This window comes from Gymnoscopelus braueri (assembly GCF_963280865.1).
Source record: "Gymnoscopelus braueri genome assembly, chromosome: 6".
In the NCBI taxonomy this organism is placed as follows: Eukaryota; Metazoa; Chordata; class Actinopteri; order Myctophiformes; family Myctophidae; genus Gymnoscopelus; species Gymnoscopelus braueri.
This window is the reverse complement of record NC_137607.1, coordinates 34,576,023-34,591,024: the sequence shown is the minus strand read 5'-3', so window position 1 is coordinate 34,591,024 and position 15,002 is coordinate 34,576,023. Positions and strand designations below refer to the sequence as shown.

The 15,002-nt window shown below is 46.5% G+C and overlaps 1 protein-coding gene across 16 annotated transcripts in view; it reads left to right on the top strand.

Moving 5' to 3' along the window:
* herc2 (HECT and RLD domain containing E3 ubiquitin protein ligase 2) overlaps nt 1–15,002 on the top strand; it is an 86,052-nt gene that overhangs the window by 55,541 nt on the left and 15,509 nt on the right. For 9 of the 16 annotated variants that reach the window (XM_080430750.1, XM_080430747.1, XM_080430757.1 and 6 more), the window contains 15 exons: nt 46–190; nt 685–910; nt 1,759–1,930; nt 2,176–2,356; nt 8,661–8,792; nt 9,097–9,288; nt 9,624–9,777; nt 10,090–10,197; nt 10,441–10,572; nt 11,109–11,270; nt 11,821–11,939; nt 12,172–12,297; nt 12,426–12,581; nt 13,784–14,098; nt 14,574–14,788. In XM_080430750.1, the coding sequence (XP_080286876.1) occupies nt 46–190; nt 685–910; nt 1,759–1,930; nt 2,176–2,356; nt 8,661–8,792; nt 9,097–9,288; nt 9,624–9,777; nt 10,090–10,197; nt 10,441–10,572; nt 11,109–11,270; nt 11,821–11,939; nt 12,172–12,297; nt 12,426–12,581; nt 13,784–14,098; nt 14,574–14,788 (2,535 nt within the window). The remainder of the gene's footprint in view (nt 1–45; nt 191–684; nt 911–1,758; nt 1,931–2,175; nt 2,357–8,660; nt 8,793–9,096; nt 9,289–9,623; nt 9,778–10,089; nt 10,198–10,440; nt 10,573–11,108; nt 11,271–11,820; nt 11,940–12,171; nt 12,298–12,425; nt 12,582–13,783; nt 14,099–14,573; nt 14,789–15,002) is intronic. The other 7 variants (XM_080430751.1, XM_080430749.1, XM_080430748.1 and 4 more) reach the window with 1 other exon arrangement.

Genomic DNA, 15,002 nt, shown 5'->3' with positions numbered 1-15,002 from the left:
ACTATTCATGACTCATGGGTAACCGTTGCGTGTTTCCCAACCCAGGGGTAAAGGTGACTACTTCCGGCTGGGCCACGGCACTGACGTCCACGTGCGGAAGCCCCAGATGGTGGAGGGGCTGCGGGGCAAAAAGATTGTCCATGTTGCCGTGGGGGCGCTGCACTGTCTGGCCGTCACAGAAACGGGACAGGTTTGTACTGATCTCCATCAACCGGAACATTACACCAGTGGTGGTCCGGGGACCCCCAGGTGTACAGGTCCATTTGGTTCCATTTCGGGGGTCCGTGGCTTAATGCATACCAAACCCTGGGTCCTTGCAATTACAAAGTTTGAGAACCCACTGCATTACACAGCAGTCTGTTTACGGCCATGGCACCCTTCCAGATGTGCCAGTTTGTCCTGCCGTCGTGGTGGGTTTGATATATTTACTCTCCACTCTACTCCCCCGAGCAACTCTGACCTTCTTTGCCCCACAGTTCTCCATGTCCTTGTTTAACAACCTCACTCACGACTTAATATAAAAACCTCCAGCAAATCACCTGTTATGATCCGTGGCCGTCACTCAATATTTGTCCACTTTACAAGACTGGGCTCGGAGCAATACTTTTTATTTCTGTCCTAGGAGGGATTTTTCTTTCCTGTTGTATTTTTATGGTCTTAAAGTGTTCCGTCTTGGTCTGGCAGGTGTATGCGTGGGGTGACAACGACCATGGGCAGCAGGGGAATGGCACGACGACCGTGAACAGAAAGCCCACGCTGGTGCAGGGTCTGGAGGGACAGAAGATCACCCGTGTGGCCTGTGGCTCCTCCCACAGCGTGGCCTGGACCACTGTGGACGTGACCACGCCCTCGGTTCACGAGCCTGTCCTCTTCCAGACAGCCAGGGACTCCCTGGGAGCCTCCTACTTAGGTAGCCACATTTCTACCAAAAAAGCATAACATTAACTAACCCTAAAACAATAATGACTTTGTAATGAGGAATTATTATACTTCATAGTATATTGTACAAGGTAGCCTTTAGACCAGTGCTCCAACTGTTGATTATTTTCTTAGCGATTATTCTATTGATTACTTTTTCGTTTCATCAAAGAATCTTGAAGCATCATTACATTTTTTTATATATCAACGACTTAAAACAAATGTGTAATTGATTAGTCTGATTAACTTTTTTAGCCCTATTTTATACTCCATCATAAAAAAAACGGAAACAACAAAGTCTTATGCACACTTGATCAGCTCAGAGACGAGTGTGTAGGCAGGGATCAGACGTATAGAATACAAAAAATGACCCGCACACCGTCTGCACTTGCACAATATGGATTATGGATAACTTTATTTAGGCACAATATGGACAACTTTATTTAGGCCACAATATGGACAACTTTATTTATTGCCTAAATAAGTTGTCCATATTGTGCAAGTGTACATGGTGTGCGGGTCATTTTCTTATATTATTCTATACATCATATTGGCATGTTAAAATAGCAAAAATAGTATAAGCTCACAGCATGTCACATTGTGATACGTGAGCTTGTAGATCTGCTATTACCGTTATTTCTTAATTTTGTCTACATCGATTAAGCGGCTTAGCTGTTGCACCCCTATATTAGACAGATGAAATTTGCTCTCCTACCCCCCCAAACAAAGTTTGAGCTTGTGATAACTTGAAACAGTGTTCTGAACTTGCTCAGCCATAGTTGAATTCAAAGGCTGTAATACACTGTAATGAATTGTGCATTGGGGCGTGGTATTCTACAGGCGTCCAGTCAGACAGTGATTCATCTGCAGTGAGCAACAAGATGAGCGGGCAGAGCAGCGTGAAGCCCAACAGGCCCTCGCTGGCCAAAATCCTTCTCTCCCTGGACGGCAACCTGGCCAAGCAGCAGGCCCTGTCCCACGTTCTGTCAGCGCTGCAGATCATGTATGCCAGGTACGAATGGAAATGCACTCAATCATCACTCATTCAACTCACTGAGTTCTGGTAAATGTTCACAGTAGGGCGGGATTGTAACAGTACATGTATATTGTCGCTGTTGGGCAGAAAACGGCGATGGGGGGGGGGGGGAAGCTCAAATATGGAGGTAAAATACTTCTGCCTGACAGTGACAAATTATGTTTTGTATTCTCAGGGATGCAGTGATTGTAACAGTATGTGTATATATTTGGTATACTCAGGGATGCCTTGGTCGGTGCCCTGATGCCAGCCTGCATGATGGTGCCGGAAGTGTGCCCCTCCACATCACCCATCCCCCCATCCGACTCCTCCTCAACCCTGAGCGACGACGAAGGCCCCCCCATCCCCCCAGAGACGGAGGAACGGGTCAGCCCAAACCCCTGGCAGGATAAGAAGGGAGAGGTGAGGAGAGGCACTGTGGCAAACGAGAGTTATGCATATAACTAAGGTTCTACGAATTCCGGATGACCGCCAGAGGCAGTGTTTTCAACACCTGGATATCCATCACGCGCTCGCGTATGGGTCGAATATTAATACCAACAAGTCACTCGTGACCTGTGTGCACGCACGCCACCTATATAGGTGCGGGGCACACAGCGTTCATCCTCCTGAAATCTTTTCGTCGAGAATGAGATTCCGAGTGACAGTCAACTCTGGCGGTCATCCGGAATTCGTAGAACCTTAGTTATATGCATAACTCTCGTTCTACTTCATTCCTACTGACCGCCAGAGGCAGTGTTTTCAACACCTGGATGACTAATACCAACATAGTCACGAGGAATCTGCGCTTACCGATGTCGGTTTGCAGATAGAATAAACAGACAACACCACAGCCGTCGCCACAGGATGCGAGACGGCCAGGTTGACTATATATAGGAGCGGGCAAAAGCCCCTGAAAGATGAAGCCCATTCGGCTGCATCTCCTGGCCTGCTCCAAGCCTGTATCACTGAGGGAGAGGCTCTGGCAACACCCGCGGTCAAGAAAGGCCTTGGGGGAACCTAGAGGCCCCCTGAAGACGTACATTTGCCTGAACGCAGCAATGAAAGTCTCCATTAAGCCAAGGCACAGCTGTGCCCTTCCTCACAGACAAATACAACCAAACTCCAGCCATCACAGCTATGTCCTGCCACAGAGCCCGGACGGGACACAATAGGCAGGTACTAGAATGCAGTTGCTCCACCTCTGGTTGAGGAGCAAACTAACAAATCAATAGGCTAGCTGACGTGAAATGCAGAAAGCCTCTGAGGACGTAAGGAGGGGTCGGCCATATGGTAAACCCAGACCCATCGGAGTCCCACTTTAACAGTCTCTGGCAATGGCCAGGGCATGAAGCCCATCTACTCACTTTTGCAGATGAAGCAGTGAGGACAAAGAGTACTAGCAGATAGTCATCTGAGAGCAGCCCGATGTACCGGCTGGGGACAAAGCTTCCAATACTACAGGCAAGCATCATGAAGGCACCCATGCAACCTGTGGGGGCCACACGCGGAGAGCATCTCAATGGTAGAGAGGCTGAACCCTCTATCTAACATCATCCGCAGATATCTAGGGCAGCATAAGCACAGAGCAACGCTCCAACCTATGCAGTGGCCCTTGTCCCGACTAGAGCACAGTCTACACTCGCTGGCGTGCAACGCCCTGGTGTACGATGCACAACAATCCAGTAATTTTCGGACAATAAGTTTTGAATTTCAGTGGTCAATGACGCAGCCGAAGGTTAGGAGTGAGGATGCCACATGCACCTCCCCCCCTAACTGTGACAGGAGATCTTGTCCCTGTGGAGAGGCCAAGGCACTTCATTGAGAAGCTGCAGTAGGCCAAAGCATCTAGCCCTAACGGACTGGTCTGTCCCGGAAGGGAGACCTACAGTCAACAACGCGTTATGCCCTCAAGGCTAACGGTACTACCGCTCTGCCATACCTATGCACGTGATCCGAACTGCTATCGGATCCAAGAGGCTTCCAGTGGGAAACAAGTCCGCAGCCTGGACTGTACACCCAACAAGCGCATTGCTATGAAATTTGCAAGATGAGGCAAGGTCCACGAAAGGAGCTTCCAAGCCTCCTGCAGAGACTGAATGGGTCAAGCGCCCCAGAAGGCAGACTGTTGACATATTGTGTTACTGAACACGGCATAAACATCCTGAGGGCCAGGTGCACTGCACGCAGGTCCAGTGCATTAGCGACACTGGCTGGATACCCTCACCATTCTGTTGCAGTCTTGGGGTTCGAGGCCCAAGCCACAAAATATATATGCACCTTTGTACATGCGTGAATTTTGTCCGCTGTATTTATTTACCCATCCTAGAACTACTAGGAGCAGTGAGCAGCCATTCTCCGGCGCTCATGGGGCAATTAGGGGCTCAGACAGGGACACACATCGACCCACTTCTGGCCTGGCGTCGAACCCGGGACACCCAGAGGCTCTGGCTCATTACCAAAGTAAACAGTGCCAATTCTCTAATCATGCAAGCAAACGCCTAGAGTGACAGGCGCTGTATAGGCGCTGGATAGGCGCTGGATAGGCGCTGGATAGGCGCTGGATAGGCGCTGGATAGGCGCTGTGTCTGCGCATCAACACTCGCATGCCGGAGGGCCAGGGCGAGGTAGTCAAGGGAATGTCCAATACGTCACATTCCAGCCGCTGTGGCATGGCCCTAGTTAGCAGATCAGAGACTAACACCGTGGCCATGAGCAACGGTCATCCAGCTCGACAGCTTCATCTAGTGACACCACCAGAGAAGCAATGCTCACAGTTTACCGTTTAGGCGTTTAGCAGGCGCTCTCAGTCCGGATCGACTTACAGTAAGGTAATGTAAGTAAAGTAAGCAATGTTGGCATCAACCACCAGCCTTAGGTCTAGCCATATTGGGCTGTACTCCCCATGGCTGACAAGTCCTTGGTAAGAGGTTCTGGAACTGGCCCACATGCCAAATCTCATGATGTACGGCACCAAGGGTGTACAATGACGATAGTTGTTGGACGCATCCATCTAGGCCAAGCCGTTATATGGCCAGCTGGGCTATGTACTCTCAACGCTTTCGTCCAGCGACAAGCAGTAGCGGAGTGGGACACACTTACTATGCTGAAGCTATGTTGCGGTGGTCCGCACGTGGTTCCTCAAAGCGGCAGAATGGGATACATTCTCAACGCTGACCCCTTTTTTTTTCCTTCCGTCCAGCGACAAGCAATAGCGGAGTGGGAGACACTTACTATGCTGAAGCTACGTTACGGTGGGCCGCACGTGGTTCCTTTCCTTTTCCTCTGGCCAGCGACCAGCAGCAGCGGAGCGAGACACACTCCTAATGCTTACGCTATAATGGCGGTGGGCCGCCCGCCATGGTTTCTCAAAGCGGCAGAGCGAGATGCACTCTCAACGCTAATCCTTTTCCCTTCTGTCGTCCATTGACAAGCAGTAGTGGAGCTACCAGCAGCAGCGGAGCGAGACACACTCCCAATGCTAGCGGTATATTCCAGTGGGCGCACGCCGCAGTGGCGTGGTCCCTCAAAAGCGGCAGAGCGAGATGCACTCTCAACGCTATATCGCTGATCCTTTTCCCTTCTTTCGTCCAGTGACAAGCAGCAGCGGAGCGAGACACTCCCAATGCTAGGGGTATATTCCATTGGGGGGCACACCGCAGTGGCGCTTACAAATGCAAAATACAGCATGCAGCTGGTATAACATGACTGTCAGTCATTATTTCTTGTTTCCTTTTTTCCTGTCCTCATCATGATTTGTGTGCATGGGGATCTCATCTTAAACAAGCTCAGTGCTTAATGAGTTTTCCAATTTAGTAGACCTTGTACTGTGAATTTGTACTTCCATGTACTGCTTTCAATACAGTGGCCAAGAGTTCGTCATCCTGACAATTCCTCTAGCTGAGAAAGCATCCAGAGGGCTCAATGCTAGCATCCCTGTGGGAGGCAAATCCGCCCCAACCAGGCCAACCCAGTCGACCTTTCTGCCAGCAGTATGCCGCTGCAATTAGCCAAATATTCACAGCCATAGCCTGTGTCACCATAGTCAGGACATGACCGGCACAAGTAATGGACCTTCCCTTCTGGGACCAGCAATTGTTGCAATAATCCATGGGCAACAGCAACAGAGTGAGACACTCAATACTACTGATGACGTAGCCGTAGCAAAAGCGAGAATCATTCAGGCTACAGTGTCAAGGACACAGTATGATAGTCAAGAAGTGGCAAAGCAAAACACACTTCAATCGTCATATAGAATTCTTTAAGAAAATTTCACTACCAAGCACATAGTATTATCTGGATAGCAACAGAGTGACATACACTCAAGCTACGATATCAGTATTCACAGTATACTGCATATGTTGAATAGCAGTAGTGAGTACCGGGTACACACAGTATTAGTAACCCGCAGCAGAGTGAGATACACTTAGTGCTATTGATAACGTAGCCATAGCAAAAGAGCGAGAATCGTTCAAGCTACAGCGTCAAGTACATATGTACTGTATTCCGCTGTCTTAGAACCCGGGAAGAATAGCTGCTGGTTCCCCTTTTGCCGCAGCTAATGGGGATTGATTGATTGAATATTTTATTAGGCAAAAAAATGTAAAACAGCACAGTTACATTTAAAATACTTTGTCTAACAGGTCCGTTCATGAAAGCCCTTGCGGACTTGTTTCCAATGAGGGCCTTCGTATCCAATTCATAGGCAATCCATTGCCAATAAACAAAGCTTATTGATTATCAGTACACAGAGTACAATGTTACTAATATGTAACTTTGTCGTAGCAAGCAGCGAAAACCACTCAAGCCACAGTGTCAAGTCATGTGTCAAGTACCCACAGTATGATAACCAAGTGATGGCAAAGCAAGACACACTTGAACCATACCAGTATTACAATTCCATTTTACTTCCAAGCACAAAGCAGTATAACCTGAATAGCAGCAGCGAGTCACACTCAAGCTATGATACACACTCAAACTGTGAAGTTAAGCACACACAGTGGCAGTATTGGCATATCCCTGTATGTCACGGGCAAAATATGCTGCTTAAGTCAGTACTACTGAGCAGCGTTTTACCACTTGACATGTGTTCTGGCGCTCAGGAGCTGGGACATGTAGCACACATCAGTTTAAATACGCGTAAATACAGCACGCGCAGTTTGATCTCGCATCCGTCATTGATCAGCGAGACCTCTTTTATCCCATTAAGACCTGGAACTGTGTCTTTTTTTTCTTTCTTTTTTTCGCTAAAAAGCATTATTTTACACTTTGGGCTATTCAAAAATAGCAGATCTACAAGCTCATAGCGCGGCACCAAGTACATGTAGTAACAGGTACACAGTATATCGTCCAATAACGACAGAGTGAAGCACACTATGGATGTCCTTTATTAGCTGCAGCTAAATTATATTTGGACTGGTTAAATTGGGGTTTGAACCAGGGACCTACAGACTTGCAGGTAGACAGTGTACTGACTGAGCCATTGGATAGCCATCAAGCTAACAAGCGCCATATGTCTGGTAGATAGAATGTCTGCGTCAGAGTGAGAACCACTTCCAGCAAAAACCTTCACAGAAGCGCTCATACAGTGGTGTAAAGTAACTAAGTACATGTACTCAGTACTGTACTTAAGTACAATTTCGAGGAATTTGTACTTTAATGGAGCCCAGTTCTCTGCCACTGCGCTCATTAACGCTTTGGTCGTCTCCTCGAGGCGAAAGAACACCTTCTATGAGACACATTAAAGGCGCACTGCAGTGACATTTTCGGTCATTTTATCTTGAAGATTCAGTCTGAAACGTCGGCTCAACCGACTCTACACCAATCAGAAGGTCCCATCCCTTCAGCTATGGGACGTTGGATCTCAATCACTTCAGCCGTGCGCAACACGGCTAGTGTTTGTTTACAAGTGAGAGAGAGACGCCAGTGAAGAACGTCGGATATGCTCAAAGCGGCAGAATGGGATACATTCTCAACGCTGAATACTTTCCCCTCTTTTACTTTATTTGTCTGTAAACAGCACAATACATGCACTCACCGTCGCCAATGTACAGCTATGGCTCCATAGTTCAACACAACGGTGGTGCGGGGAAAGCTCACGGTGTTATTGTCGTTAGCTCCAATGCTAGCAAGCAGCCGCTAACGTCTCCATTCACCGTCCCATGCTTTTTTCTCTTTTTTTTTTTTTTTTTTTCCTCCTTCCTTCCTTGTTCCTTTCCGAGAGCCCCTATGAACGGGGTAACGTAATTCCATGGTAGCAGGCTACGCAGTCTCTGGAGGACGGTAAACCGTAGCTCCAACCTGTTGGTTACGAAACTTCACGCGTAGCTGCAAGTTCGACCTACGCTTCGGAGGCGAAAAGATGAAAGAGGATGAACGCTGTGTGCCCCGCACCTATATAGGTGGCGTGCGTGCACACAGGTCACGAGTGACTTTGTTGGTATTAATATTCGACCCATACGCGAGCGCGTGATGGATATCCAGGTGTTGAAAACACTGCCTCTGGCGGTCAGTAGGAATGAAGTAGAACTCGTGTTAACCACTTTCAACCTGGCATACCAATTTTTGGCATGTCATTGTAGTCGAAAATGTTCTATGTTCTAATATTTTAGCGGCATGATGCCGTCATACGATGAAGTATAAATCAGGCTCAAGTTAAGTTAAAGGCAATTAAATTGAAAAACATACACATTAATGTTAATGAACATGTAAACATTTTTGCGTTCAGGCTCCCTCGTCTGATGACGCTGTCACCCCGTCATCGACCGTGACTCCGTCTTCTTCACGACCTTTCATCCCCGTCACCGACGACCCCGGAGCGGCTAGCATCATCGCCGAAACCATGACAAAGACCAAAGAGGTTCGTTTTGATTTTGCGAGTACTCGCATATTCATTTATATATATTTTATATATATTTCTTTCTTCAATGTCTATGAACATAACATGGAGCTCGGCGACCCGTCGTTGGTTCTCAGCCCTGTGTTGAAAACAGCTCTGTTTGTACTTTAAGCCAGGTCACAAAGTCAGTCATATTTTTAACAGCCTGCATTTAATTGAATAGCTGCAGTTATCCTATCATGTATTATAGACTGTTATTGATAGCTCACGCAGGCAACACCAATCAAACCTAACTCACTCCTTGAACATTTAATGAAATTACCAGGATTCTGAGAGTCAGAATAAGGTGGTGGGTCCAGAACCGCAGTACCTGGACGAGTTCACCAGCCTGCTGGTGCCTGACGACACGCGTGTGATGGTGGACCTGTTAAAACTGGCAGTGTCCCTGCGATCTGGAGAGAAGGGCAGAGACGTGCTGTCTGCCGTGCTGTCTGGCATGGGCACGGCCTATCCACAGGTAATGTACTTATCTCTCTCTCTCTCTCTCTCTCCTTACATAAAGATATCTAAACAACGTAGAAGAAAGATGACTCTACTGATTGTACTGTTGTTTTACAGTACAAGCAAACGTTTTCTGTTGTCTGTAACTATCTCTCTTTCTGTGTTTAGTTCTATCTCTCTGCTTGTCTCTCCTTTCTGTCTCTCTCTCTCACTGTCTCTCTTTCTGTCTGTGGCTGTCACTATCAGCGCTTTCTATCTGCACTTCGTGAGTTACAGGAGTTGTAAATACATGCTCTATTCTTGCCAACTAAGCGACATAAAGCTGCATTGATCATCTCTGATGTTGGGCAGGTGGCCGACATGCTGCTGGAGCTGTGCGTCACTGAGCTGGAGGACGTGGCCACGGATTCGCAGAGCGGCCGTCTGTCCTCCCAGCCGGTGGTGGTGGAGAGCAGCCACCCGTACACCGACGACACCTCCACCAGCGGCACCGTCAAGATCCCAGGTACACAAAGCAAGAGAATAAGTTTACTTTTTTTGTTTGTTTTTGTTCCCCACACCTGAATCGAGTAGCTAGTCGCTACGAATTAGAATAACACATGGATATACCAAACAAAGTATTCCGAGAAGTACTCGAAGAAACTTGTCGGATTCATTAAACTACGTAATTTTTTATTACGAGGGGAATCATTTTTGGTTTCCACCATGGTTTCCGCCCGCTTGATCCCAGTCTACCGTGGCAGTGCTGTAGGTAATCTCAGCCCATGTGTTCTTGTGTGAAAGCCCTTATTCTTAAGTAATTTTTTTTATTTTGTAGGTGCGGAGGGTCTTAGGGTGGAATTTGACCGTCAGTGTTCCACGGAGAGACGCCACGATCCACTGACAATCATGGATGGAGCCAACAGGATCGTTTCTGTCCGATCAGGTGACAAGAAATGACTAAAACACTTGTTTCTCAGCGTCGGGTGGACCCTTTTGGGTCAGTTAAATAAACAATGAGGATTTTACAGTGCAGATTTGGGTCCCTGAGAAAAGATTCCATCAAATTGGAGTCCCGTGGCCTAATGTATATCAAACTGGGGGTCCTTGAAATGAAAAGGGTTGAGAAGCGGATCACTGGTATATACAGTAGATTAGCTTCTATTCTGACATGAAGCCTGTTTTCCAGGTCGGGAGTGGTCAGACTGGTCCAGTGAGCTGAGGATCCCAGGAGATGAGCTCAAATGGAAGTTCACCAGCGACGGCTCTGTCAACGGCTGGGGCTGGCGCTTCACCGTCTATCCCATCATGCCTGCTGCTGGTGAGCCTTCTCCCAACACATGCTAACAAACGTTTTGACATTTTTATGTTGATGTACAGTATATTTAATTGCAACTATATTGGGGGCATACAGAACATAAAATATATCATGGTTAGGAGGAATTTACCTTGTAAAAAAACTTTGTTCCATTAACTCGTATACTGCCAAAAACGTTTTTGAGAATTAAGCTATTGCCTGCCAAAAACGTTTATAAACGTTTAAAAATAAATAAATACATTTAAAAAAATCTTTTTTTTTTTTTTTTTTTTCTGTTCTTCAGACAAAGAACCAGGAGATAACATTTTCCAAAAAGTTGCTGCTCCATTCACTTCAATGTTAAAGAATAACCGGAGAAAAAAATAACATGTTTCCTATGTTTTACCTGGAAACATGCGCAGAGGTGGCAAACTATTTTTGAAAAACCCTGGCAGTTTAAGAGTTAATTAACAAGACTATATATTTGATATTCTATTATTTCAATGCTGGTGTATTTTAGCCTGGCTAACATGAAACCCATGAATTTTGTCTTGTGTAAGCAGGTCCTAAAGACTTGCTGTCGGACCGCTGCATCCTGTCGTGCCCCTCCATGGACCTGGTAACCTGTCTGCTGGACTTCAGGCTCAACTTTGCCTCCAACAGGAGCATCGTTCCCCGCCTGGCTGCCTCGCTGGCTGCCTGCGCACAGCTTAGTGCCCTGGGTAGGAGCTTCATCTTATGTTTTTTTTTCATAAATGAATGCCCTATTTAATACTTTGATAGTGACGCACAAAAGTAGTGAAAAAAATGCAGTTTTGCAAGCTCACAACGTGTTGCATCGTGACACTTTGAAAGGTTGTAGAACTGCCATTTTCACTGTTTTTGAAACAGTGAAACTGTTACTACAACGGTAACGGTTTTGGACATACAAAAGAGCGACAACATATTTATCGTCTTTGGGATTGTTATCTGTTAAAACCAGCAGGTATTGCTGTCTAACGGATTGATCTGTTAATCCAAGCTAGTTTAGCAAGCTAAAATTATAAAGTATAGTGCTTTTTGGATTAATGTCAAAATCTATAATTAATTATTATGGGGAATACCATAATGCCATTGTTTTGATGTTTTGAGTCCTACATATTATGTCATTATCAATCCAGAATTTATTATGCGTTAGATCAGTGGATAAAGACTAAATAATATCAAGATTGTAGCTGATGAAATTGTGAAGAGATGTGTGTGGTTGATTTGATGGTTTGTTCCCCTCCATAGCTGCTGGTCATAGGATGTGGGCCCTACAGAGACTGCGCAAGCTGCTGACCACAGAATATGGCCAGTCCATCAACATTAACAGGCTGTTGGGAGACAGCGAAGGCGAGGCTCGCTCCATGGTGAGTTCCACAGATCGCACTGTTGAGGAACGAGCCGCCAAACAACTCAGCTAAAACGTGTTGTGTATCAAATATTGCAGCCACGTTTTTAAGCACTTATTTTATACTTTGTCATAATGGTGTCGAACAGTGAAAACGGCAGGTTGGAATTTTCCGCTTATGATGACATATACAAAATTGTGACGCCCATTTGAAAGTGGTTAATGAAAAGCTTCAATCTCTTTAATCTCAGAGTTTCACTGGCAGCGCGCTGGCCGCCCTGGTGAAGGGCCTACCCGAGGCTCTGCAGAGGCAGTACGAGTACGAGGACCCTGTCGTCAGAGGAGGCAAACAGCTGCTCCACAGCCCGTTCTTCAAGGTACGGTCATAATTTTGTCCTTTTACTTTCGTTTATTTTAGGGGCAGTGCCGTATGTTTGAGCCTGTAATGACTCGGCACAGATTACGAGCTGTCAGGGGGCTGCAGTAACGTTTTCATCACGTCCAGGTGTTGGTGGCTCTCGCCTGCGACCTTGAGCTGGACACACTCCCCTGCTGTGCGGAGACGCACAAGTGGGCGTGGTTCCGTCGCTACTGCACCGCTTCCAGAGTGGCTGTTGCTCTGGACAAGAGGACCCCTCAGCCCAGACCCTTCCTGGATGAGGTGAGTGGAAACGGCATAACGTCGCTGTCAGGTGGAAATCTCATATGTCCAAAACTGTTACTTTTCAGGACTCAAATAAAGAAATAGCGAATAAATTGCCGATCTACAAGCTTAAAACGCGTCGCCATGTGATGCGTTTGGGCTTGTGAGCCTGTAGATCGGCTATTTTTGCTACTTTTGTGCGACACTGTAGTATGACAAAGTAGGGAATTACTTCAGAAAAAATAAAAACAACATTAAAAGTATGGAGATAAAATATGGAGATGAGGTTTCTGCCTGACAGCAACAATATTTAATACTCTTTATATTATCATGTACATACCTATTACCATACATGCTGCCTCTTTACAACTCACTCATGCCATTGTAATTCTCATGAATATCTGGGGTATCTGACTGCATGTCTATGTACACATGTACAGTATGTATATTTTTTTCTTTACTCTACTAGGAACTTTGTGATTATCTGATCTGTTTCTATCCTGTTTTCCTTGCTCTTCTTTCTATCTCCATTTCTTGAAAACTACAATGGATGGAATTATTTCACCCACCTGTTTACACCTGCAAACCTTTGATTTGTCAATCAAGCTGATTTTGATTCTGTAGTCAAGTGTGACAGCGTCCCTTGCCGACAAGAACCGATCTTGTCGGCATGCGCCGCCATCGTGCGATGGAGTATAAATGATGCTTAACAGGCTGAGCTCTCGCTTCCAGCTTGCATGTTTTTTTGCCTCATCAAACACTGGCTGGGGCAGAAGAATGTCTGTAATCCGTTTTCCACTCCATTTATCCAATTTCCTCTGTACTTGGAGAAACGCGAGGCAATTTGAGTCACTTTTCATGAGGCACTTTTTTTTTTTCTATGTAAACTTTCCATTTTTCCGCAGCCATCGTTCAATTGGACATCTTAATATAATATAGGCTAAATTACAATATAGTGCTATCGGTTAATCTGTCACTGAATAATATACAGTACATGCAATACAGAACGTAATAAAGAAAAGTATAATGTAACACAATATGAGATATATATAATAATATTATATGTATTACAAGAAAATATGATAATGTACAGCATAATATAAACTGTAATAAAATCTAACCCCAAATGTCAAACAATAGACTAAAGTACCATAATATCATTCAGTATCGTAACATTTTATCACACCATAATTTACGCTCCACTCTAAATGTTCTCGAAGGTCACCAAGAAGATCCGCGAGCTGATGGCCGATCACGAGAGCATGAACGGTCTGCACGAGAGCCACGAGCTGTTTAAGCGCGAGCAGGATGAGCAGCTGGTCCAGTGGATGAACAGACGGCCCGACGACTGGACCCTATCGGCCGGCGGCAGCGGGACCATCTACGGCTGGGGCCACAACCACCGGGGGCAGCTGGGTGGCATCGAGGGGGCCAAGGTCAAAGTGCCCACCCCGACCGAAGCCCTGGCCACGCTGCGCCCCGTGCAGCTCATCGGCGGAGAGCAGACCCTGTTCGCCGTCACCGCGGACGGGAAGGTGAGCCTCGTACGCGTGCACTGAACCCCTACACACCATCTCCAAAAGACTATGTTAACACAATCTTGTCGGCTGAATAGGACACTGCTTTTTTATTGTAACACAATATTCATTCAACAGTATGAATACCTAGTCAAGAACTTATGTAATCTACAGTATAACATTGAGGGGCGGCAGTGGCTCAGGAGGTAGAGCGGTCATCTTGGAATCGGAAGGTTCCCGTTTCGTTCCGCAGCTCTTCCTGGCTGCATGTCGAAGTGTCCTTGAACAAGACACTTACTGTACTGTAACCCCTAACTGCTCCTGATGAGCATCTTGGTGCATTGTATGGTTTCCACTGCCATATGTGTGTGAAAGCGTGTGTGAATGGGTGAATGTAATGCAAATTCTAAAGCACTTTGGATAAAGGCGCTATACTGTATAAATGCATCATTTATCATTTGCTGATGTGTTCTGGTACTGTGTGTGCCCTCAGCTGTATGCGACGGGGTACGGCGCCGGGGGGCGGCTGGGCATCGGGGGAACGGAGTCTGTGTCCACCCCCACCCTGCTGGAGTCCATCCAGCATGTGTTCATCAGGAAGGTGGCAGTGAACTCCGGAGGGAAGCACTGCCTGGCGCTGTCCTCTGAGGGAGAGGTGTACTCCTGGGGGGAGGCTGAGGACGGCAAGCTGGGCCACGGTAACAGGAGGTCAGCATCAGGCCTGGGCAGTTATTTATTATATCCATATCGTGATTGGTGAGAGACTAGTCTGGGATTGTGGATATCGTGATATGGCAAAAGTGTTGTCCATTCCTGGTTTTAGTTGATTTTCATCTGTATCTCCGTATGATTGGTCCTTACTAATGCTCATTATAAGATGGTCTGTGTCTCAGTCAGAGGTGGGCTGTTAGTAGAGCGGATA